The sequence below is a fragment of the Fukomys damarensis genome, unplaced genomic scaffold (genome assembly GCF_012274545.1).
Source record: "Fukomys damarensis isolate Sample0158 unplaced genomic scaffold, DMR_v1.0_HiC HiC_scaffold_12, whole genome shotgun sequence".
In the NCBI taxonomy this organism is placed as follows: Eukaryota; Metazoa; Chordata; class Mammalia; order Rodentia; family Bathyergidae; genus Fukomys; species Fukomys damarensis.
In genome coordinates this window covers 34,033,009-34,056,425 of record NW_022900924.1, presented here as the reverse complement: position 1 = coordinate 34,056,425, position 23,417 = coordinate 34,033,009, and the positions used below count along the sequence as shown (strand labels likewise).

At 33.5% G+C, this 23,417-nt stretch overlaps 1 protein-coding gene across 4 annotated transcripts in view; it reads left to right on the top strand.

Moving 5' to 3' along the window:
• Positions 1 to 23,417, top strand: part of Spata16 (spermatogenesis associated 16) — a 233,323-nt gene that overhangs the window by 65,325 nt on the left and 144,581 nt on the right. For all 4 annotated transcript variants that reach the window (XM_010632414.1, XM_010632415.1, XM_010632413.1 and 1 more), the window contains one exon: positions 7,876 to 8,021. In XM_010632414.1, coding sequence (XP_010630716.1) covers positions 7,876 to 8,021 — 146 coding nt within the window. The remainder of the gene's footprint in view (positions 1 to 7,875; positions 8,022 to 23,417) is intronic.

Genomic DNA, 23,417 nt, shown 5'->3' with positions numbered 1-23,417 from the left:
TGTTTTTTTTTTTTTTTTTTTTTTTTTTTTTTTTTGTTCTCATTCTCTTAGGGTCCATTGCATTAATTTCTGCTCTGATCTTTATAATTTCCTCCCTTGTATGAACTTTGGATTTTTTTACACTTCTTTTTCTAGAAGCTTGAGGTTCACAATTAGGTTGTCTATTTGAGTTCACTCTGTATTCCTGGTATGAGTATTCACTGTTATGAATTTGCCTTGTTAAACTGCTTTCATTGTGCCTCATAGATTCCGTTATGTTGTATTGGCATTGTTATTTAATTATAGAAACTGATTTCCTCTTTAATTTCCTTTGTGACTCATTGGTTGTTCAGAAGTATGTTGCTCAATTTCTGTGTGTTTATGAAATTCTTGTGGTTTCTTTTGCTATTGATTTCCAATTTCATCACACTATGATCTGATAATATACAGGAGATAACTTCAATTCATTTACATTTACTTAAATAAGTTCCATGATAAAATATGTGGTCCATTTTGAACAACCAGTGTGCCACTGAAAAGAATGTGTATTCTGATTTTGTGGGAGAGAACATTCTGTAAACATCCGTTAAATTTATTTGTCTAAGAGTTTGGTTTAGTTCCATCTAGTATTTTGTTGTTTATTTTTTGTCTATTTGATCTAGGTTTTTGTGACACTGGGTTATTGAGTGCATCACCACTACTATATTAGGTCTTATTTGATTTTTCATGTCCATTAATATGTGTTTTATATAGTTGGGTGCACTAGTATTTGGTGTTTATGTATTTATGATTGTCCCCTCTTCCTCTTAGATTGTTCCAAAGATGTAGTGTCCTTCTTTGTCTCTCTTAATTAGTGTTGATTTGAAATCCATTTGTTCTGCAAAGAGGATAGCTACTCCTGCTTTTTTCAGGTTCCTGTCATGTGGAATATTGTTTTCCACTCTTTAACTTTCAGTCTGTGCATTTCTTTTTTAATTAAGTGTGTTTCTTGTATGCAGGATATTGTTGGATCTTGCTTCTTGACCCATTCTGCCAGTCTATTTCTTTTCATTGGTGAACTAAAACCATTAACATTTATGGTTACAACTGATATGTATTGACTTATCCTTGTCATGACTTTTTCTTTTTGTTTGATTCTTTCCCTTTATGCTTAATTTTTTGTCATGCCTGATGGATTCATTCTTCTGGGCTTCCTGGGGTAATACTACTCATTGTTTTTTCCTAGGATACTGTTTACAAATTTTTGGAGTGCTGCTTTGGTGTTTATGAAGTTCCTAAGATGTTCTTTGTCATGAAAGTATCTTATCTTTCCATGAATTTTGAAAGATGATTTTGCAGGGTACATCAATCTGCATTGGAGGTTGCTTTCTTTTAGGGCTTAAAATGCTTCACTCCTGGCTCTTCCTGACTTTTGAGTTTGTGTTGAAAAGTTTGCTGTGATTCTAATAGGCTTTCCTTTGTATGTGATATGTTTCTTCTCTCTAACTGCTTATGGTATTTTCTTCTTCTGTTGGGTTTCTGGGATCTTGATTGTTATACATCTAGGTGTAGATTTTTTTTTTATCATGACTAGTTGAGTTCTGTATGCCTAATTTATCTGTATGTCAAATTCTTTCCCCCTGCCTGGGAAGTTTTCTGCCATTACTTCTGTGAACAGTTTTTTAGTGTTGTTTGCATTCTCTCCTGTTTCTTCATTGACTGGTCAGTCTTATACTATTCTTCTTTGCATCATCTAGCAACAGCTGGATTGATTTCTCATGGTCCCTTACTATTCTTAAGAGTTTTTTTCTTTTCCTGATCACTAATTGTAATCCCATCCATCCTCTTTGTCTGATATTTTGTCCTCACATTGGCTCATTCTCCCACATAAACTTTCAATTAATTTTTAATCTCCTGGATACCTGTTTACATCTGCTTTAAGGGTTCCATTTGTTTCCTATGTTGGGTTTCCATCATGTTCCTCAGCTTCTATTTTTTTTTTAATCTGTGACTTCTCTGGCATTATTAATCACGTCTTTTACTACAGACACAATCTCTGTTTTTCTTTGATAAATTATTTCTGATTTTATTTTTTCCAGATCCTCTTTCATTGCCACTTCAGGGAGTCTGGGTGGTTTAACATCAGATTGTTCCATCTTGTTGACACAGGTTTGCCTTGTGATCTCAAGTCTGGCTTTGAGAGTTGTTTATGTATCATTTCAACAGATGCAGTCTGCTGTGCCTTGTTTGAGTTGACTCTTTGCTCTCCCAGTGGGCTTCAATTCTCAGCAAGCCTCAGAGAGGACTTCTCACTTCTCTTCACCACTGCAGCAATACCTGAGTTCAGAATGATGGTCTTCTGGATCCCTGCACTGTGCTATAATCTTGGCAGGGTTCTGGCTATGGCCTGTACACACTTAGCAATGTTATCTGGGTGGGCCTCTGGACAAGGTCTGCCCACTTGCATAGCTGTTGTCTAGGAGGACCTTTGGTAGGGGCCTGTGTACTTGAGTCACTGGAGTCTCAGCAGGCTTCTTACTGAGGCCAGCTCACTTACCAATGGTATTTGGGTGGGCCTCTGGCTGGGGCCTGTGTGCCTGTACAGCTCTTTTCCAGATGGTCCTTTGGCTGTTCTTGCATGCTTATGTCTCAGAACAGCCTAATTTTAAAATGAATAAAATTCATGAACAAACAATATACCCATGCACATCACAAATAAACATAAAAAATCTAATCATCAACTTAATGTAAACTGACATTTTGTCCATTAGATTAGAAAAGAGTAAGTCTATTAACAACTCATTAATACCTACTGTGTGTGAGGTAGAGAAAAAACTTTAGTGACTTCTTGGTAAAAGTGTACGGCTTTTCTAGAGAGTACTTTCATGATGGAGGGGAAGTAGACCAAGAGATGGAGGGGTGTAAAAAGGATTTAGATATGTTATGTATATTGCAAAACCCCACAATGAATTGTATCATTGTGTACTGCAAACAAAGAACTAATAGCAATTATATGGAGGTAGGGTTATTGGCAACTTTCTCATCTTCAGACCTTTATGAAATTTCCAAAATCAATATAAAAATCTTTAAAAAATCACTGGTTGTATAATATCTATTTGTAGATATTGATAAAATAATGTCATGTTTATCAAGATTTATTATTCTCTTCTAAATCATCTGTGATTATTCAAAATCATGCTCTAGTATTATACTAGGCAAACACTCGTTATATAATATCTAATAAAGTATTACCTACTAATGATATAAATCTTGCTAATGATGATCTTATCTAAAGAAAAATGAATGTTCAGTATAAAATTTTTTAGACTGTGACCATATTATAACATTTAATATTTATTACACTGTTTGTGAGCTTTGTTATTGTTATTTGCATTTTTAAACAAATGTTTAAAATTTTAAATTTCTTTGTGCATAATTTTGAAAAGTATACCTCACATGTGTTATTTAAAAGAACTTGGAAAAACCTAAGACAATGTGCACTAATATTGTTACAACAAATTGTCATTATCTTGCTGTTTTCAGAAAATTATCAAATATTTTTGTAAAATATACACCCTTATGAAAGTTTGAATTTATGCTTCTAATTTGATACTTAAATGCCATTTTAATGCCTGGATTCCCATTTTTAAAATGCTATACTTATAAGAGTTTTGATTGCCTTCACTCCTAAATATTATGCTTTTAATGCATCCACACTTCATTCAGAAGTAGTTTAAGGTTCGTTTTGAAATAAAATAGCACACAATATTATTTTTTCCCACTCAAAGTCTTCTTACTGGTATTCAATTTCAGACAGTTTTTTTCCTTAGTTTCCTGATATAAAGATCTTCACCAGCAATTTAGTAGAGTATATTTTTATACATGCAGAAGTTGAATACAATCACTCTAACTATATTAAAATGATTTCAAGCCACATTAAAGTCTGTCTTCTGGAGAATTAACTTTTCAGCCTGTAACAATGAGTGCATTAAGACTAAAACCTCACAAAAACCCTACAGTGTTTCTCAAGAACCTGATGATAGCATTTTGTCTATGTGTACCTATAATATTTCCTTTACATTTAACTTCAGCTCATTTTATATCAGCTTGCCTTATTGCACAGCTGACTCCAAAAATGTTCTCCTTTGGAAGATAACAAATAAAGCAATCTTTGATAAAATTGGCAAAGTTCTCAATTTCACAATATCTGATTGATAAAGATTAGCACAAGTGCACATAAAGCCTGCTCAGCAAGCTGTTTCCCATTTTAATCTGAATTGAAAAATTATCCCTGTCTTTCACTGCTGTCTTGTAGGTTAGATTCATAAAGCGCTCTCATTTGCGTGCTAAGATTGATCATTGTTACTCCTTTTCTATCCTTGAATCTCATAGAAATGGAGACTACTGCAGACATTAGGAGATCTGGGCATTTATTCCCCACTTCTTCTCGGTGTTCATAGACTAAGTCTTCAATATTACGGAACCTGAATGTTGGCTTCCTCTGCCACCCCCTGACTACTCTAAATGTCTCATACAGTCCTTTCATAAACAGTGGGCCTAAAAAAGAGGCCGTGTTCACACCAGCAGATCAGAGTAATATGGACAGAAAGAAATGAAGAACACATATGACATAGAGCTTATTTTTGTTTTGTTTAAGATTTTATGTAAAGAGTAAGTTTGTGTATTTAAGACTTATGAGGAGCAGGGGTGCTGATTTCACTTTAAAAGAAGAAACTGATGTGTAAATACCGAATAGTTTCTCTGGTGTGAATAATCTGCAATAATACAGAAGATCCTAATAAGATTACTGACATTGAGAAATGGGAAGAAAGGAGCTAAAGGTGTAGGGAAGGTGGGATGGGTAGGGGAAAGGTAATAAGGGAAAAGAAAAAAATGTGAGATAATGAAAAGATGGAAATAAAGTGGTTGTAGATGGGGAGGGGAGGAGGGGGTGAAGGGAGGGCAATGGTAAGGGGAAAAAATGAGAACCAAGACCTGTCATGTAGAGGTACAAGATCCCAACAATGAATGTAACTGTACTGTATCCCTAAAATGTACCAATAAACTCAATTAAAACTGAAAACAAAGATGAAACAATTTTAGTGCTATGAGGTATAGATTAAGTTGAATAAATTATATTTATTTTGTTTTCTGTTGTTTTGTGCTTCATAGTTATGAAACACAATTTGTTTTCTGGAAAACTATCCAGGCAATTCTGATTGCTACGGGATCATGTTGGTAGAAGGGACAAAACAGTGTCTCAGGCTGTCATTTATAAACTACCATATTTTGTAAAATTATATTTTAAGGTCTATTTGTAACCACATTGGCATCTCTGTGGTCAGACTCTCAGAAATAATTACTAGATGTGTTTTAAATATTTTATCCCTTACATTACCACTTTCATTGGTACCTCCACAAAGCATCCAAATAGCATTGACCAAGGTCATGCCTTTTGTGACTTCCACAAAGTCTTTGCTATTTTCTTTTTTTTTTTTTTGAAAAATTGAAAAAGTATTTTATAATATCTTTCCTAAGAGCTTTTCTTTAAAAGAAAAACATGAAAAAAAGATTGGCACTGTACTGATGGATATTTTGGGGATTAAACCCCTACATCTGCTTATGAGTTTATAGTTGCTCCCAGAAAAGGCATTAATAGCTTATGTGTCTAAACAGCTATCATAATTATTAAGGAGAGGATTAACATGTCAATGGAAATACTCAAGGAATGGCAAACAGATATTCACATACAATTAAAATATCCAAATTTATGGAAAAGCTCAATTAATTAATATTAAAATATAAAGTCAATAATTTTCATCTGGAAAATGGTTGTAGATGTTCAATAATTATGTATTGACTGAAGTGACACTTTTTTGGGCCATCAAACTAGGAAAGGGTTTCAAAAAACAATATAAATATACAGAATTGGCAAGATCTCCAAAGAAAAGATAATCATGCCAGGTAACTCAATTGAAACTACACATAATGACTACCTAGCTTTTACATTTTTATAGTTTACAATTGCTTGGATAAAAATTCTCAACTAACAAAATTGTATTTTAAACAATTAAAATTGACCATAGTTTTAATGTACATGGTAAGCCAGTTTTGAACCTAATGATATAATTGACATTGTGAAATAAGAAGATATAGGATAAAGGTGTAGGGGAAGTGGGAAGGCTAGGGGAAAGGTAATAAGGGAAAAGAAAAAAAAATGAGAAAATTAAGAAATGGAAATAAAGTGTTTGTAAATAGGGAAGGGAGGAGGGGGTTAAAGAAGGTCAGGGATAAGGGGGAAAAATGAGAACCAAGACCTGTCATGTAAATGTACAAGATACCAAGGATGAATGTAACCGTATTATATACCTAAAATGTACCAATAACTCAATGAGGAAAAAAGTAATCTTTAAATGAAAAAATTATTTTAAACTCTATCTCTTAAGAAAAATAATTTAGAACACAAGAAATTTTACATTAATTTGTGTAGAAATAGGTAGTAGCTCTATTCCTATCTCTAGTGAGACTATTTCCCCAGTATTTAAGGTATGATGGACAACAGAGTGAACGTTCAAGTTTTTTAGATGTGTTACAGTAAAAGACACATTGCCATTGATCACCCTCAAAATATTCAACCTTAGTTCAAACACGTTTATCCCATCATTGTTGCCACTTTATGAAGTAGTTCTGAAAGCCCTCTTTCTTGAGTTTCTTTAGTTGTCCTGCTATGTCTACCTCAATATCCAGAATCAATTAAGACTGTTGACCTTTCGTGGTCATTTTGACTTTGAGGAAGAGACGGAAGTTCCGTGGGACCTGTGAGTAAGGTGCATGAGGATACACTACCATATTTTTACAAACCTGCCTTTATTAGATTGTATTCTGCAGTAGCGTTTATAATATTTTTAATCGCACATCATGAAAAAATTTTTTTCCACAAAGGAGACTTCCAGGACTCTTCCTGAAAGTAACAAGAAAGGTGGGACAAATGTGTTTGAAGCCAGGAAGAGTATTTTGCCGAGGGTTAATGACATTGTGTCTTTTATTGAAATATTTTTCTTTATTTAAGCATTCACCAAATCTTTGTCACTGCTCGTATACACAAACGAATCACAGAAGAGCAAAGCAGCTATTCTGAATAAGGTCAACGAACAGAAGATAAGATGTCTCCTTTCCCAACAGGCTTAATTGCAAGGAACAGTAGAAAACTTTGAAGGGGAAAGAAAAGTACTAATCCACTGTTGTCATTTTATTGAAATTTCTTAATGTTTGAGTTTCTCCCTCAAAATTAATTATTTTCTTCCTCTATAGTTTATCTGTGTTGCCCAGAAACCATTGACTTCCTGGAATTTTTATTAAAAATTCTACATTCTTGCCATGTTTTTCAGATACTGTGGCCTCTGCCAATAAATCCTAATAAATTTTCACTTCTTTTCTCTCAATAACATCCTAGAGAATATGATTCAGACTCAAATTAATCACCGATCATGTTAATGGCTCCTAGGAGCTTACTTCCGATACCCCTTATTATATTAAATCAAACTTGATAGTGTGCTAGATCACTGCTCAGCTGGGTTTTCATAAAAGCATTGGTATTTAATATGATTTATGCCTAGTTTTCTGTTAATATCTTTGCTTATCATGTGCTTTATTTTTAAAACAGACATTCTTAGAAAATGACACTCCTTTAAAATCTATCATACTTTTAAAATATTTTGTAGGAAACATTTTACAGTAAAATCTGTCACTTACTTTATATTATATCACATAATAGCAAATAGGAACAATTTAATGTACAAAGTACGAATACTGTGCCTTTAGTTTTGAAAATTGTGTACATATATGTGTTTTGCTTATTTAAAAATAAGTTACATGACAAGATTATTAGGAAATTTAATGTGATGTATTTTTTTTAAGCTTTGCAGCAAAGGGGCAGCTCTAGGAAAGCCCTTTGATGCACCTGCTGACCATGTAGCCAGCGTGGCAAGTTTCATTGAGACAAAACTCGTCAACTGCTACCTACGGATGAGGAAACCTGACCTTGCCCTGAATCACGCACACAGGTAAAATGAAATACTACTAATCAAGAAAATAATAGTACTAATGAGTGCTACCGAGGCACTTCGAGGCTACTCTCTGAACTTGTCTGATTGCCTTCCTTTACAGTTTAATTTAAAGATTCAGCAAAATAATTATAGTTGCTTAATTTATGTAAAACTAAACAAACTATCCCGGAGACAAACAGGGATCTTAAAACCTAAGGGAAGAAATAGGGACATAATCAACAAATTATGAAGAATATTTATAAAGGAAAAAAATAGAAAGGCAGGTAACTGTAGCAGCAAATTGCTCCAGGAAGAAATAAAGGAGAGAAGAAGGTAAGTAAGGGAGTTGGTATGTAAGGCTAAGAAGAGTTTCAAAATTGCAGAATAGGTAGGGAATAGGAGAAGGGAATTTGAACTGTGCACTTGAGGCAAGACTTGAAAGGTGTGGTTTATCTGATGATAGCATAGCTAATTTAAAGGATGCAAGCATTCTTTGGACAGACTTTCAAAGATATAAAATATCTTTATCTATATTCTTAAAGATGTCTTTTTTATATTTATAACCTTCTTAAGGATTCTGTATCATTATGTTACCATGTGGGAGAGTCCTATAGCTGCCTGAACTCTCTTTTCTTCTGTACTGATGTACCTGTTTTGTGGTCTTTTTTCTAAAGGTCTTGTTCTCATCACTAACAACCAGTTTAATCTACAGCAAAGATAAAGTAATTATGCTATGCTTTTCAAACGATGCTTTCCTAGAAACTGATATTTTTATTTTTCTTAGCTTGACTTAAAACAATTTTCCTAGAACTTTTGTGTTGTTCGTTTTTATCTCACATCCTTGTGTTTCTTTTGCATGTAATTAGCAAAACTAATTTCAGTATAAAACCATTATACCTGCTTTAGTAACAGACTCTAAAAAACATACTAAACAGTTATGGTAAGACCCTTTAGTGAAAGATCTGCCAACACAGTAAAAAACCATTTATACACTCAAATCGACTAGGATGTTAAAATTCTACCCAAGGTTTTCACAGCCCTAACAGTGGCGTTGAAGCATCAAGAACCTACAGGCAGCAATACCTCTTTAAAATTCATAGAATAATTTAATTTGAAAGAAATTCTCCTGCTTAAGTAAACTACAGAATCTTAAAGCATATTTCCTTTAAAATCAAAAGAAAGTTCTGCCTTCTATCCATGCAGGAACATTTTATACAACAATAGTTTCCCATCCACTGTCAGGATATACAGTCTGTCAAAGAATTCTGTTGCATTTCCATTAGAAAAAAGCAGTGTCAGAAAGGTAATACACACTAAACTATGTCAAAATATTATAATGTCTGGGCTACTTGGGTGACTTGGGAGAACAGTGGGAATCAATATTTAGACTAGCCCAGAAAATCCATAGAAATGCATTAACAGTAATAAATTGAGATGTACTGAAAGCAATTATGTCACCCTTTCCATGACTTTCATCACACATCAGAGGGCCACCAATATGGCCTACACTGTAAGAAAAATGTCTCCTGGATATCAGAATGGTTTGATGAATTTTTAGTCATATTTAATGATAATGTTTCAATTTGGCCTTTTTATTCTATAATGTGTAGAATTTATAATATAAATAATGTATATAATGTATACATACATATTATTTGTAAGTACAAAACAAATGAATTTGAAAGGGTATGGTCTTCTCAAAATTCAGTTTATTAATAATAAATAATGGGAAGAAAAGATCAGAAATTCCACTACAATTTAAACATAAGAAGTATAAAATACAACACTTCATGAAGATGCAAGAATCAGCTTTGATATGTTCGATGCTTAGAATCAGAAAAGAATTAAATGCTAAAATTGAGTGTACATCAAAGATTTTTTAAGACCTTCCTGTGTGTCAGCACTATATAGAAAGAGAAGAGGAACCACTGAGAAAAGAACATCACATCAGGTGGTACCGGTCTGGCCCATGTCAGCTTGCAGGACCATCTCTTTCCTCAAGAGGAAAGTTGGGTTGAAGAAGTCCACAGGTGTCACTGGGGAAACAAAATGCTCCTTGTCCATGCCATGCTTACCCACTAGCCCCAGGCTGAAGTACAGCGGGACTCGCAGCAACAGCCTGAGCTGCAGAAGCTGGGGTGTGGCCACAATCTTTGAGCTCATTCTTCACTGAGGGTCCAGAACACTCCTTGGTAGCTTGGTGATAGAACACTAGCTCAGCATATGTGAAGCCCTAGGACAGATCTCCAGCACTAAAGAAAAAATAAATAAGCTAAGCAAACAAATATTGAGTGTTATTTCAAGACCTTGAAAATAACAGCACAAAAAAATAATAAGTAGGAATGTGATCTTCTCTACAATTCTGTTAGGGTTAATTTTTACATACGTTTTTCTACTGTAATTTCTGCTTCTGTTTCGAAGTTGAACATTAAGTAAGAAATGCAAATCAATAGAGGTTAAACAGTCAATTTATACAATTAATAATGCACCAAGAGATATCAATCATTTTGCTGAGCTTGTCATAGTGCAAAACTACAGAAGTTGGTACATATATTTTCAATATTAAACCATTTCGAAAAATCCCTAATTAAAACAAAACAAAGTTTGAAATAAGTGTACTCCATAAAATTAATCAATCAAGTTATTAAGTCTATAAATACTTTATAACCATTAGTTATGCACTGAATACAGAATTGTGCTTTTGTATTATTATCACATTGTGATAGTTGATACTAATCATGGATCAAAATTAAAATATTCCTTTTTTGCATTTATTTGCATTTTCTGAAGCATCCGTTCTTTAATTTTATGTAAATGTGAGGTCTACTGAATATCTTTAGGAGACTTGTTAACACAATAATTAACTTAAAAACCATCATGTAGTTTTGCTGCTGATAAGAACAAAGGCATATTGTTTTGTCATGTAGAAGACTACAAGAACCATAACGTTTTGGTTTTAAGATCAACGAAGTTACAATGTGTAATTAATCAGCTATGCATTCTCAATTAAGCCTTTATAAAAATTGTTTAAAATGATTTTTCTCATTTCCTTATAATGAATCCAATATTACAAATATTGGATATTGGTTTTTAACTTCATCCAAAAGTGCTCCCTAGACTCACTGGTCAAACACATCAACTCTGGGCTCATTTTGTCAAACTAGTGCCACTGTTTACTCTTAAGACTGATTCCTAATTATAGCTATCTTATAAAGAATAGAAATTCTGATATAACTCCTTTTCTAGCATGTGATTATATTTGGATGCATATAACTGTAAAGGTTCTAATGTTGCACCTTACTTTCTGCATACTCCCCACTTCGAGATTTTGTACAGTGCAGAATTTTGTTGACACCAGAGGCAGACAAGCAGAAGTCTAAAGCTCCTAAAATGTGTGTATTTACCATGGCTTTAAAATAAGGGCACTTCCTATATAATTTATTCATTTAGCAAACAATTTTGAATTCCCCATTAACAGCCTGTTCCTATGCTAGGCAATGAGGAGACAGGAAATACTTCCGATTATATACAGCAGAAGTAGAAAAAATGTAAAAATATATAGATATTAGCAAATATCTGAGATAAATAGTATGTGATAAATGCTGTGAAGGAAATACTTGCATTTTCATGGTGTAGAGGCAGCATAGTACGTTGAGTAAGAGCAAAATCTGGAATCTGACTACCTAGACTCAAATTCTGACTCTCACTCACTAGTCGCTCTAAATTTAATTTTCTGTTAAGACTAGATTGTAATAGCTATGGTGCTTCACAAATGCTATACCTCAAGATTTTGTGAAAATTAAACATAAATCCATGAAAACTTTCTTCCAGCCATGACAAAGTTACTGGCACTTGAACTCCCTTTCAGCTGTAAACAACTGTAAGACTGGGGGATGAAATATATGAAGCAACTATTTTTAGGTAGTGTTCGGAGCAGGATGGATTTTTTGAAAAGACACATGGAAACCCCATGGTTTTCACAGCTTTTGTTGACTTTATTTTCTTGCCCTAACTCAGGGTCAAAAAGGCCAGGTTGAACTGCAGTCTTGAGGAACTGAGAAAGCAGAAATGTGAATAGCAGGCTGCCAAAACAACTATCATTTACAAGGAATGTGGCCACAAAAGAGGTACCTGAATGAAGAGGTTGAGGGGTGGAATCTGCGTATAGGATCTGCATAAGGATTTACTGCAGGTTCTTAACCATGGGCTGATATAAGCATATGAGTAGACTCTATGTAACAGAGACTGTCTGCAACAAAAATAACTGCCAAATGGAAATATGAGATGACCTACAGTTCTGGTAAGCGTTGGGAATATTGGAATGAGGAGACCTTGACAAGCAACCTACGCATTCAGCTGAGCCAGGGAGGTGAAAGTACGATGACCTAAGGAAAGGATCACACCTTCGGATTAACCTCTGAACCAAAACGGATCCACCCTCTCAAAGAGTAAAAAGAGCGTTATAAGAATGAGTATCTTCAGCATAGTATGCTAACTTTTTTTAGGGAAAATTCTATAAACCAGATTACCTACAAAGCTTTAATGAAAATATTAAAGTGTTGTACATGCAAAGAAGTGGGGAAATGGGACTGATAACAAACTAAGGTCATAGAAACATGCTACAAGATTACCTGGAGGTTGAAATTGGTAGACAAGGCTTCACAAACCTATCAAAATATGTTCAAGGATATTAAAGTAAAAATTGTAATAATTAAGAGATGAGAGCCTCAATAGAAAAATAAAAACTATTCGCACAAACCTTGTGGGATTTAACATAGATTAATAAAAATCTGAAATTAAAAAGTTAACAGTAGACAGCAGACAGCTAAAAAAGTCACCAGACTTGAAGATAAATCAATAGAAACCACCCCATATGAAGAAAAGAGAAAAAAAACATACTTTAAAAATTAATCAAGGTATTGGTAACCTGTCCTCTGGTATAGTAATAAGCAATATAATATATAGGCAATTAAAGCCTCAAAGGAAGAGGAAAAAAATGAAACATAAAAAGTAATTTATGGAAATTTACCAAATTTTATGAGAGAGAGAAAGGGACAAAGAGAGAATAAGCCTAATGAATGCCAGCTAGGATAAATGCAAAGAGAACCACATCTAACAACATCATAATCTAACTGTTGAAAACCCAAGATGAAGAGAAATTATAAAGGCAGCCAAAGAAAAAACCAAGGGGAACAATAATATAAATAACAGGAGGCTTTTAGTCAGAAACTATGAATGTCAAAATACAATGGAAGGGGCCGGGGATTTAGCTCAGTGGTTCAGTGGCCTGCCTTGTAAGCGCAAGGACCCGAGTTCAATCCCCGGTACCAAAAAAAAAAAAAAAAAAAAAAAAAAAAGAGGAAGAACTTTAAAGTACTCAAAAAATATAGAAAGCTAGAATTCTGTTTTAAGTAAAACTGTTAATTAAAAAAATCAAGTGAACCACAGCGTAGAGGTGTTCACCTGAAAATACCAACTACTTCAGACTGCCAAGAATCTTGAGTTTGAAGCTCACCTGGGCAACATACAAGGGTCCTGTCACAAAATAAAGTTTTAAAGAATTAAAGTGAAATAAAAACATTTTCATAAAATTTAAAAGTTCAACTGTAGAAAAGCTGCCCTTTGAAAATGCTTGAAGCATTATTTCACACTGTAGGAAATGACGACAGATCAAAACTTGGATCTACATGAGGGAATAAAAGCACCAGAAATAATGAGTTTATTTTCTTCTCAAATGTTTTTAAGATGATCATTCAAAGAAAAAGCACTTCATATTTTCTAAAGTAAAAATAATTTTAAAATAAGATTGAGTGGGTCTATGTAACGTATTTGAGTAAAATGCCAATGAATTTTACTACACTGAGGTTTTTACAAGAGGTAGTACAATAATAACTGTAAATGGACTGTATTAACAGTAAATGATACAGGTTATAATCTCAGAGTAATCATTATAAAGTATAAAATATAGCTATAAAATATTGGGTTAACATTTAAAAATAAGGACTATTTAATTAACTGAAAATAAACCAGAAAAGAAAATAAAGGGAGACTAACATAGACAAGATACTATTAAACAATAGGAAGATGAAGAGCTCAACCAAACATACAAATAATTACATTAAACATAAATACATTGATTAAATATTCCAACTAGGCAGAGACTATTGGTTTAGATTAAATTGCAAGGTTCAATTATATGCTACGTATAAGAAAGGTTCAAAGTAAAAAATGAAAAAAATGACATATCACACAACAGGCATAAAAAGTGATTAAATTTTTGCTATGTTATCAGCACAGGTTTCAAGAAAAGGCATAGTGTGAATAAACTGTAATAATACATAAGATCCTAATAAGATTACTGACATTGTGAAATGGGAAGGAGCTAAAGGTGTAGGGAAGGTGGGATGGGTAGGGGAAAGGTAATAAGGGAAAAGAAAAAAATGTGAGATAATGAAAAGATGGAAAGAAAGTGTTTGTAGGTGGGGAGGGGAGGAGGGGGTGAAGGGAGGGCAGGGACAAGGGGAGAAAATGAGAACCAAGCCTTGTCATGTAGAGGTACAAGATCCCAACAATGAATGCAATTGTACTGTATCCCTAAAATGTGCCAATAAACTCAATTAAAGCTGAAAAAAGAAGGAAAGGCATAGTACCACAAATAGCAATAAAGCTCAAGAAAATTTCAAAGACTCTTGATATCTTACCCAGCTTATTCTCTAAACACAATGAAATTAAACTAAAGATCAGTAACAGTAAAGTATATAGAAAATTCTTCCAAATTCTTGGAAATTAAACTTGGAAAATTAAGACTTGGAATTTAAATGTGTATCTAAAAAAACACGCAGGTCTAGTATAAGAAAAGAAAGTAAGGCATAGATTTAAATATCTGCTTTGTTTCTTGGTGCCCTTAAATTTCACAACTAACTTTTTTTTGCATCTGTTTTATTGGTTTTGAATCCAAATAAGCTTCTTAAAGCCATTCTAGAATCTCAAAGATGTCAGATCTGTATTTTATATAAATTTCACCACCACTACCTAATATTGTTTTTAATGATAGCAATTGTAATAATCTCTATATTTTCATAGAGGAAGTTATTATTTTTAAAAACCTTTCTGCACTCAATTGATACTCAATAAAATAAATAATTTGGAGACATATATGAAAATACAGTGTCACAACTTGAGCATAATTACAATGTTCAACGGTAACATCTGCTTTTAGCATTATGGATATTCATGAGTTTTATAATGAACTGGGTCATAGTAGAACTAAAAGTATTCTGCAAATTTTTTCCAGATCTCAAAAAATAAGGTACTTTAAGTAAAAAAAATTAGCTTCCTTTTCCTAGCTGAGAGTTTAAAGTTTAACCAACAAACTCAACAGATCAGTAACATTAGATAAAATAATTTTTATAATATCGGACGAACTTAAAATTACAGTACTATAATTTAAAAGAAAAGAAATATTTCTGGAGCCAATTTGTTGATATTAGCAAATATCTAGGCTTTGAAGCATCAGTCTTGATGCCACTTAATGGAGTGTAATAATTGAGAACACGAAAAAAGTCATGATCATATATGTAATATATGTTTTGGGAAAACATAGAGGTTATTGTTTGAATTATATCGCCATTAGTTTTTGAAGGACATTCTAGCCTCTGTATTCATTTTCCTCAACTCTCAAAGGTTTCACATTTAAAAATTTCTGTTTTGTGCAATAGTTGTGGCTCAGTAGTAAAGTTCTCACCCAGCATGTACAATGGACAAGGCCTTCAATTTGATCTCCTAGAACCAAAGCAGAAGAAAAATTTAAAAAAGAAAAAAAGAAAGGAAAGGCAAGGAAAGGGGAAAGCAAGCAAAGAAAATCCTATTTCTTCCTAGACATCTCCTTCTACAATGCTTAGATTACTGACGGTTCCTTTCAGTCAGGCAAAATAAAAATAGTCTGTAACCATATTGTGCTCATGTGTGCATATTTTCAGGTTTGTACGGGCTTGCAAGTGAGAAGACAATAGAAGGAAAATGCATCATTATGGCTCTTAAGGTATCTCTCTGGACTTTTTACAGTCAGGCACTCTGCCTCGTCAAGAAGCTAAGAACATTAAAATACTGTATGGACCATTAGTACCTATGTGTCTCTTGTTATTGTGTTCCCCATGAAAACAAATCCACCTATAAAAAGATGCTTCCACTGAAGATTACATTAAACACTCCAAGTTTTCCTTTAAATCCTAAAAGGAATATAAAATATGACAATTTCTGTGGATGGACAGAGATTATGTTTACCACACCATGCTGCAAGGAATAACCACACCACATTTTTAAAGCTCAATGTTGACCACATTAAAAATAGTACTTGAGCAGGAAAAAGCAAGTATTCACTGAACACATACCATATAGTAAATGGGAAATAAACACTTAGATGCTATCTAAAATAGTCTTTTGGATAACTTCCTGAGAAAGTTTTCTTATTACCATTTAACAGATGAAGAAAGTACATTCTAGAATACGTAAGAACATCACAATCATTTTTCCTTCTCCTAAAAATTCTGTCATCTCATTTCATCTTAGAAATGATAAAAAAAAATTATGCCATCCTTAAACTCTTCAGAAGTTTTCTGTGCTGATTGGAGTAGCACTGGGATGTAATAAACATTGTCCTTGAAATCACAAAACCCAGATTTACCTACCCAATTGAAGTGAAAAGCCTTACTTTTTCTCATTTTTGATTTGCCTATAATAATATTTAACATGTCTACATTACGATATTGATGCAACACAACCTTTAAGTAGTAAGACTGTGGCATACATCTTTTCTACTTCATTCCTGATGCCTGAAGCAGTTTTGCCTTTTCTTTGTGATTTCCCATAAATTAATAAAATATTGTTGCAATGCAAATTCAACCTCATCTGTATAAAACGAATGAAAACGAGACATAAAGATTAAAGCAAATATATTATAAAAATAAACTCGGCCATCTATTAAGCATAGAATATAATTGGCAGTGTGTATCAGGATCATGATTTGCTTATCTTAGTAAACACAAGAAATCAGACCCAAATAACTCTGAAGCTAGATCAACTTCCTTTAACCTGTCCAAGTTGCTAAAGATGCAAGAACAGCGTGCCACTGTATTTGCATTAACGTATTCACCATCTTTCAAACACCTAATTTAAAATTTTCTCATTATGACCCTTGAAACAAACTAATTAAAATAACCCTGTCCATAGCTCTTCTGTGTGGCTTCCATTGTGCTTCGTCATTCCTTCCACAATCCGTAGCTGTTTGCCCAGACGTTCCATCTTCTACCCTTACATTAAGGTTACTAACCTTATATTAAGGTTGACTGCACTTTAGTTTGTAATTATGCACCTTAATATTTTATTTTTCACTCTCTTTCAGTGGGTTAGCTCAGTCTTAACTCTGAAGTCAGTGTCCACTTGGCACGGACTTTTCTTTCTTATTTATGCATGAATACAATGATTCATACACAAGAAAGCCATGTACTGATGTAAAGGAGTGGCAGTGCTATGCAACTAAATGTCTCTGGAGTCTCCTTTTAGAATGTGAATCTGCTGGTTATTGTTGGATTGTTCCCTGCTTTTGATTTTCATGCGGTCCTCAGAAAACAGATCTAGAGTTGCTAAAGCCCAGTTTCCATGCCTCCAAGAGATGTTGCCCATTTTGATACAGGAAGTTGGCAAGAGGCTATAGACACTCCTTGTGGGTGGGCTTGTTCATATGTTATTCTGAGATGATTCTTTCATATTCATTTTTCACTTTCTAATACACTAGCTCTAAAATCCATTCTGATGGTTGGAACTAATCATTTAGCTTTTTTGCAGCCTCTTGCTCTATAAATTCTCACTGGGGCATTAAAAGCATTCATGTGCTTATGATTGTGAAAGGTTCTAAAACATGTACGTAATGTGGCCTGGAGTAAGTGTGAGTAAGGAGAACAGAAGAGATATGTTTGTTTCTACTTCCTGATCTTTCTGTAAAATCAGTTGATGGGGGAATAGAAAACTCAAGGCCGTCAAGAATTAGCTCTGTAAAATTATCACAAAATGCAAAGAAAAAAATTAACTATGAAAATGCAAATAAAGAAGAATAGAGGCACTGTACTTTCATTGTAATGTAGGAAAACAAGGTTCAGCAAGCCAGGGCCTGAATTAAACCCCTAGCCTTGATATTTACAAGTCACTTAACTTTCTTTTGCCTAAGTTTTACATCTCTCAATAATAGATAATGACAACAACTTCCTCAATATTTTCAAAGGGGATCAAATAATGTTATCAATGTAAAAGTGTTTTGCAAATGGAAAATTTTTGTGCAAATCTTAGTCTTAAAATCACCATTTTATTTTATCTTCAAACACATCAGGTACCCTACCTTAAAATTTTACAAGAGTTTAGAACTCACAAACTACTGTTCATGAGCATGATTGCACTCAACAGTAATGGTCAGTCATATCTAATGCTCCTCAACAAAGAGGAAACTGTTTTTGATACTTACCATGGGAAGGAATATGCATGTTTGTAGCCTCCTAATTGTATGCTTTGACAAGCAAAAAAGATTTTCACATAAGTTCTTACACACTGTAATATGTAAGGAATAATAAATAGTAAAACTGAGAAACTCTAGAGACAAACAAGGATCTTACGCCTATCTATATTCAAAAATATAAAAAATGATTAACTTGCTAAAAAAAAAAGAAAAAGAGCACTCACATTTCAAATCAAACCAACACAGGTTTTACGGAACTAAAGCTCAACCCCACTGAATCTAATTCATCCCAGCTAAACTATAGAATTGGTATTTAAGTCGAGTTCTCAAAGCAGCTTTCCTGAAGGTTTTTCTACCCACTCAACCCTAAGGGTCTCTTCTAGAGGATTGCAAATAACAACAGAAACTCAAACCAGTTTTTGTGTGGTGTTGTGTGTGTGTGTGTGTGTGTGTGTGTGTGTGTGGCAGCTAAAAAATGTGGCTGTGATGTCAAACCCTATTCATTTCAAAGCTCTTTCCAGCTTGTGTTTGATATTAAGTTCCCCTTCCTTTCCAGAGAGAATTTTCTTGTTAAGAATGTTGGGCTTGCTGTCACACTAATAGTTCATCTTAGAAGATCTGACAACCTGAGAGATATGAGATGGCTCTTCTATCTTTTTGATTCTAGAGTTCATGAATATGAATATGGTCATGGATATCCCATATTTTTGCATCACTGACATCTTAGTATTATCCTGATGAACATTTTCAAAATTCTGCGATGGTTTACTGTTATTGCTATTATTTCCTTAATCCTTCCCTCATTTCCTCTTCTGTTACTATGGCAAGAATTCTTCATATTCATCCTCTTTTGGGCCTGTGATATTTTCTCATTTTTCACAAAAATCTAAAGAGCAGCTATATGTTAAATTATAATACCTTCAGTGTGAGAAGAAATGTTACCTGGATGCACTGCCTACATCTTCACCCACCAGCTAGCATATATGCTTTTTTAAATCAATCTTTTCCATTGGAAGAAACGCAGGTCATGTGCCTCTCTGAAGTCATCCAGGCATAGTAATTTTCTACTTAGATTTAAGTGTACTTTTGATATTGCCAGCTATTAAACTCTTACCAAGTGCACAGTTGAATGCACAGTTTTTGAGTATTTAACAATAAGAGATTAGCAGAAGAAAGAATTCTAATATATTACTTCACCATACACTTAGCCTGAGTTCTTTTGCTAAGCTAAGGTAAACTTATTTGAGCTAACATTTTCCTATAGCTTTCCTTGTAGGAATTGTTCACTATGTATAGGCTCTGAGAAGTTGTTCTTGGTTTTCATGGAAAGAAAATAAAGTGAGGTATTACTGAGAAGCTACATGTATGTACCCAAAATAGGGGTAAGAGTGCTTTGATCTTAAGAAACAGGGCAAAAAAGACAGTGTGGTATAATGCAGATTATCAGATAAGTATGTTCCTTCTACCTCTTCAACTTCATTTTTATAGTTTAGAGCCTTCACCAAATTCTATTTATTTGTATAATGATCCTCAAATTTTATTCTCATCACCCCATTATACTTTGAAGGACATTGAAGACTCCAAAGTGTTTTTGCTTAAATATTTACCATATAAAAACTAAAACTTTTATTTGTTCACTCCCTTAAAATGACAAGAAGCCCACTAAATATTAACATAAATATATATTTTATGAAAACAATTATATATTTTTAAAACATGCATAAGAGGGTTGGTGTCATTTCACATTTTTGCAAATCTGTAAAATGTTTGGCATCATAAAAGAAAGCTGAGTTCTCACATCAGATTCTGCATTTAATCTGTTGTAATATGGTTTAATTATATGAAGAAAATCCAGTCTCACAAATTATGTAGCTAGAAAAAGAAAGATAAATTTACTAGCCTTTTTGGATTATCTTGAATATTCTTTGACAATATGATAAGTGCTGGTTTCTTAAAAATTAACTGCAGTGTGGATGCTTACTCTGTATCAATCCACCTTTGTGCACTTTCTCTAACATTAAAAGCCATTGGTATATCTTGCACTTTGCACTTTGAAGGACTTGTTTACCCATCCATGATTGGTCATGTGGAAATATAATGCATAGTTTCAAATGTTGCCATATTTCATTATGCAACAGCAAATTTTTAAAAAAATCACACTTGTTAATATCACCAATCTCAGAAAAGCCTTTAAGCATCGGGAGTCTGTCGAACTCACAGTGACAGATGTAAGTTTTCCAAAATTCTAATTTTTGCTTCAGAGCTCAAACTTTTGTCACTGGCAATAAATACTGTCAGTTGTGTTCCCTTAAGTGACAAGCGTACATATTTAACTTTCAAGAAAATGTCTGCCAAATTCCAAGTCTGATAATCATAATTTGTTAGTTCTTCCTCCAAGTAAAACAAGACTTTTCATAGAAACACCAAGTTAGCTCATAAGTGAAAAAATGTAAACAATGGCACAAGTGCTTTTCCTTGGTTTAGCCGCTGTATTTTAATATGCAGAAGTGCTTGATGCAGATGTCCTATCCTTTCACACAAATATTTAAAATGTATAGGGCTGGGGATTTAGCTCAGCAGTTCAGTGGCCTGCCTTGCAAGCACAAGGACCTGAGTTCAATCCCCAATACAAAAATAAAATAAAATAAAATGTATGTACTCAGTGATTGAGATTGATAAAAATATTGCTGGAGGTACTCAGTACACAGGATGGTGAGAAATATACCCAATGATTACTGAAATGGTTTGATACCGTTAGTTTGAATAGATAGATAGATAGATAGATAGATAGATAGATAGATAGATAGAAAGATATTTTTTAAGGCTACAGTTTTTCCTACCAGGACATTTGTAACATCATGGCAAATATCAACACAGTACAGTAGGAAAAACATATACTAATACTGCTACAAAATAATCTCTAGATTGTGAATCATTAGAAAGTGTTCAGGTACCCTTGGAAATCTCTAGCCTACACTTTGTTTTGCTCATAGCATTCTTAGTATTCTCCCAGCTTTTGTATCTATCTTTCATTTTCCTTCTGTCTACTGCAGTTTCCGCCATGTCCTTGCTTAGTAATCCTTGAAGCATGAGAAAGTTTTTGTAAAATTATTTCATTAATTAATGGTTTCTACCTTTCTTGACAATTGATGTAATGGGGAGCGGTTGAGGGGGTGAAGGGAGGGCAGGGACAAGGGGAAAACATGAGAACCAAAGGTACAAGATCCCAATAATGAATGTGACTGAACTGTGTACCTAAAATGTACCATTAAACTCAATGAAAGAAAAAACAGAATTTACATAATTTTTTAAATGGTGTACTATCTATCATCAGGTCATTTTTGTACTACTCATGCAATTTGGATTTATCTATCTTCCCCAAATATGACTATCGCAAAACAAAACTCAAAATTCCCTTCCTTCTGACTTTACATTATACTCTGTCAAGTTTTAAACTATCTTATCATTGTATAATCTCCTTTTTTCTCATTTATTTCTATTTTTTCATTTTCTCATATTTCTTTCTTTTCCCTTATTAGCTTTCCCCTACCCTTCCCACTTTCCCTATACCTATAGCCCCTTTCTTCCTATTTGTATCTCTTTTTTAAACCTTTCATCTTTCTATTCCTTTGTATGCAACACAAAACTTCACTGCTTCAAGTTTCAGTTTGTTTCTGAATGCCTTTTTTATGATTTTTTTTTTTACATTTAGGTTAATACTTCTGTTTGAGGAATAACTTCTTTTCTAACATAACTTTTTAAATGAAATAGCACTATGTATGCTGCTGTCATTTTATTCATAAATATAAAACCCTTCTCAGGATATCTGGAAAATACATTCTTTCCAGCATAATGTGCTATGACACTTTAAGTAATACAAGTCACAACAGGCTGGGACTAAACACATTGAGCCAGAAAAGATAGGATGTCAGAAAGGGAAATTTATACATCTTTAGCAACAAACAAAGGAGCACGTGTTTCAAAAATAAATTAGCAATATTCTTGTAGTGTTAGTAATTAGTAGGCTTCTCTATTGGGAATCACTTTGATAGTAATTTGATGAATAACTAGACATTGAATACAGCAGAGAAAGTTTTCCTTATATCAAAGTCCATATCCAATTCCAATATTGACTTTACACTTGCAAGCAACAGTATATAATCTAGGAAGTCAGCTGGACACTTTATACAGAAGCACAAGGCCCACTGGGATATAATCTCATTAAATTTGCTAATTTCACAAGGAAAACTACAGACAACTGTCAGAAATCCTACATTCATACTTCTCTTTTGGTAGAGGACTATGAAAGGCCTTATAATGATATATTGTTACTGGATTTAATTTATGACTGCACCAACCTCCCCCCCAAAATGTGGCTAATACAAGTAATTTTAGCACTTAATGATTAAAAAATGGTTTTATTTTTCTATCAAAAGTCCCTCTAATTCTCAGATTCTAAAATCAAAAATCCCTCTAATTATCATATTCTAAAAGAAATAAATATCCTATTTTATGATTCAGTAAAATTATATAATGGAGCCCAATATAACTTATCCCAGTTCATTTTAAATATTCTTGCATAATTTGCTATTTGAAAGCAGTATAAAAAGTTATAGAATTCAGGCAGACATTTAGTATTGCCGTACAATAAGGCTACTCAAAATATCAGTTTAAGTATGTATTTACCCTTCTGGCTCTTTTCTTTAGAACCCGTACAGTGTCTGGAACATGGTTTACACCCAATAATCATTACTGAATGAATCATAAATGAGTTCTTGTAGGCTAGAACAGAGGGGAATTTATTAATTGTACTTTTCAAAGTAATCATTCTAAAATGCACCCCACCCAAGTCACACAGAGAATAGAAAACCATGGGAAACTTGACACACTGTTCCTGAGCCACCACCGCC